Genomic DNA, 1,355 nt, shown 5'->3' on the forward strand with positions numbered 1-1,355 from the left:
AAAAAAAAAACAAAGAAAAAGTCTGAAATAATGTGAGAACCACCAAAACGTGAAACAGAGATAGACATGAAGCAAGCATATGTTGGAAAAATGGTGCTAATATACTTGCTCTGTGCAGAGTTTTCCAAACCTTTAATTTGTAAAAAATGTAGTATCTGCAAAGTACAACAAAATGAGGTATGCCTGTATTCTGAAATTCTCCAATGGAAAATGTGAAGAATTTCTAGTTTCAGGTCCTTAAGAAGATTATTTCTGGTGTTGTTGGAGAAAATTCTCATAAGTAAACAAAGAGCTTAATAATATTAGCACACATCAAGGGTATTTCTGGGAAATGATAACAGTATTGCTATCTACTCCTGCTCCTCTAGCGCCTTATCCTGGCTAAGCCTCTTCTCCAGAGAGCTTTTGCAAAGTGTGATTTGATTCAAGATGGCCATGTCCTATGTTGAGTCTTATTTCCAGTCTTACCCCATTATGGAGGTTCAGAGGCTGGTAGAATTTGAGGTGATTCCAGGAGATGTGGGAGGGACCCAGCACTCACCAGAAGCTAAGTGTCGGATGATGAGCTTGTGGCAGCGGTTCCAGTGCCCAGCCTTAAATAAACAGAGGGCCTCTAAGTGCTTGTCAGATTCCATGTGTGCTCGTACAGCTTTGGCCTCGTGAATCCATTCGGCAGGTACACAGAGCTTCTGGGTAAGGAAAGTCTCTTTAGCCCAAGATTCAGGGGTCTCCAAAAGCTGGCAGTGCCGGGTAAGCAGCTCTCGAACAGCCTTCTCACGTACGCTATAGGGAGAGATAAGCTAGAATAAATCCCATCCTCATTCATGGAGAAGGCTGCCCCAGGCAGCTTAGAGTGGCCCTTGGGGCAGTCTCTTCAACTGTAGGTCTTTTTTTTTTTTGATGGAGTTTCACTCTTGTTGCCTAGGCTGGAGTGCAACGGCTGATCTTGGCTCACCGCAAATTCCGCCTCCCAGGTTCAAGTGATTCTCCTGCCTCAGCCTCCAAAGTAGCTGGGACTACAGGCATGTGCCACCACACTCGGCTAATTTTGTATTTTCAGTAGAGGCAGGGTTTCTCCATGTTGGTCAGGCTGATCCGGAACTCCCAACCTCAGGTGATCCCAAAGTGCTAGGATTACAGGCGTAAGCCACCACACCTGGCCTAAACTATGGGTGTTGGTCACTTTAAGCTTCACTAAAAAAATCAAAAGTGATCACACAAGTATTAATTTTTTAAAGTAACAGCATTGGCCAGGCACGGTACCTCACGTCTGTAATCCCCACACTTTGGGAGGTCGAGGTAGGTGGATCACATGAGGTCAGGAGTTCAAGACCAGCCTGGCCAACATGGTGAAA

General features: G+C 45.0%; 1 protein-coding gene across 1 annotated transcript in view; it reads right to left on the reverse strand.

Annotated features, from left to right (window-relative positions):
- NUP98 (nucleoporin 98kDa) overlaps positions 1-1,355 on the reverse strand; it is a 138,305-nt gene that overhangs the window by 26,457 nt on the left and 110,493 nt on the right. The window contains exon 28 of the mRNA XM_011993708.1: positions 542-783. Within this exon, the coding sequence (XP_011849098.1) occupies positions 542-783 (242 nt within the window). The remainder of the gene's footprint in view (positions 1-541; positions 784-1,355) is intronic.

The sequence above is a fragment of the Mandrillus leucophaeus genome, unplaced genomic scaffold (assembly GCF_000951045.1).
Source record: "Mandrillus leucophaeus isolate KB7577 unplaced genomic scaffold, Mleu.le_1.0 Scaffold432, whole genome shotgun sequence".
Taxonomy (NCBI): domain Eukaryota; kingdom Metazoa; phylum Chordata; class Mammalia; order Primates; family Cercopithecidae; genus Mandrillus; species Mandrillus leucophaeus.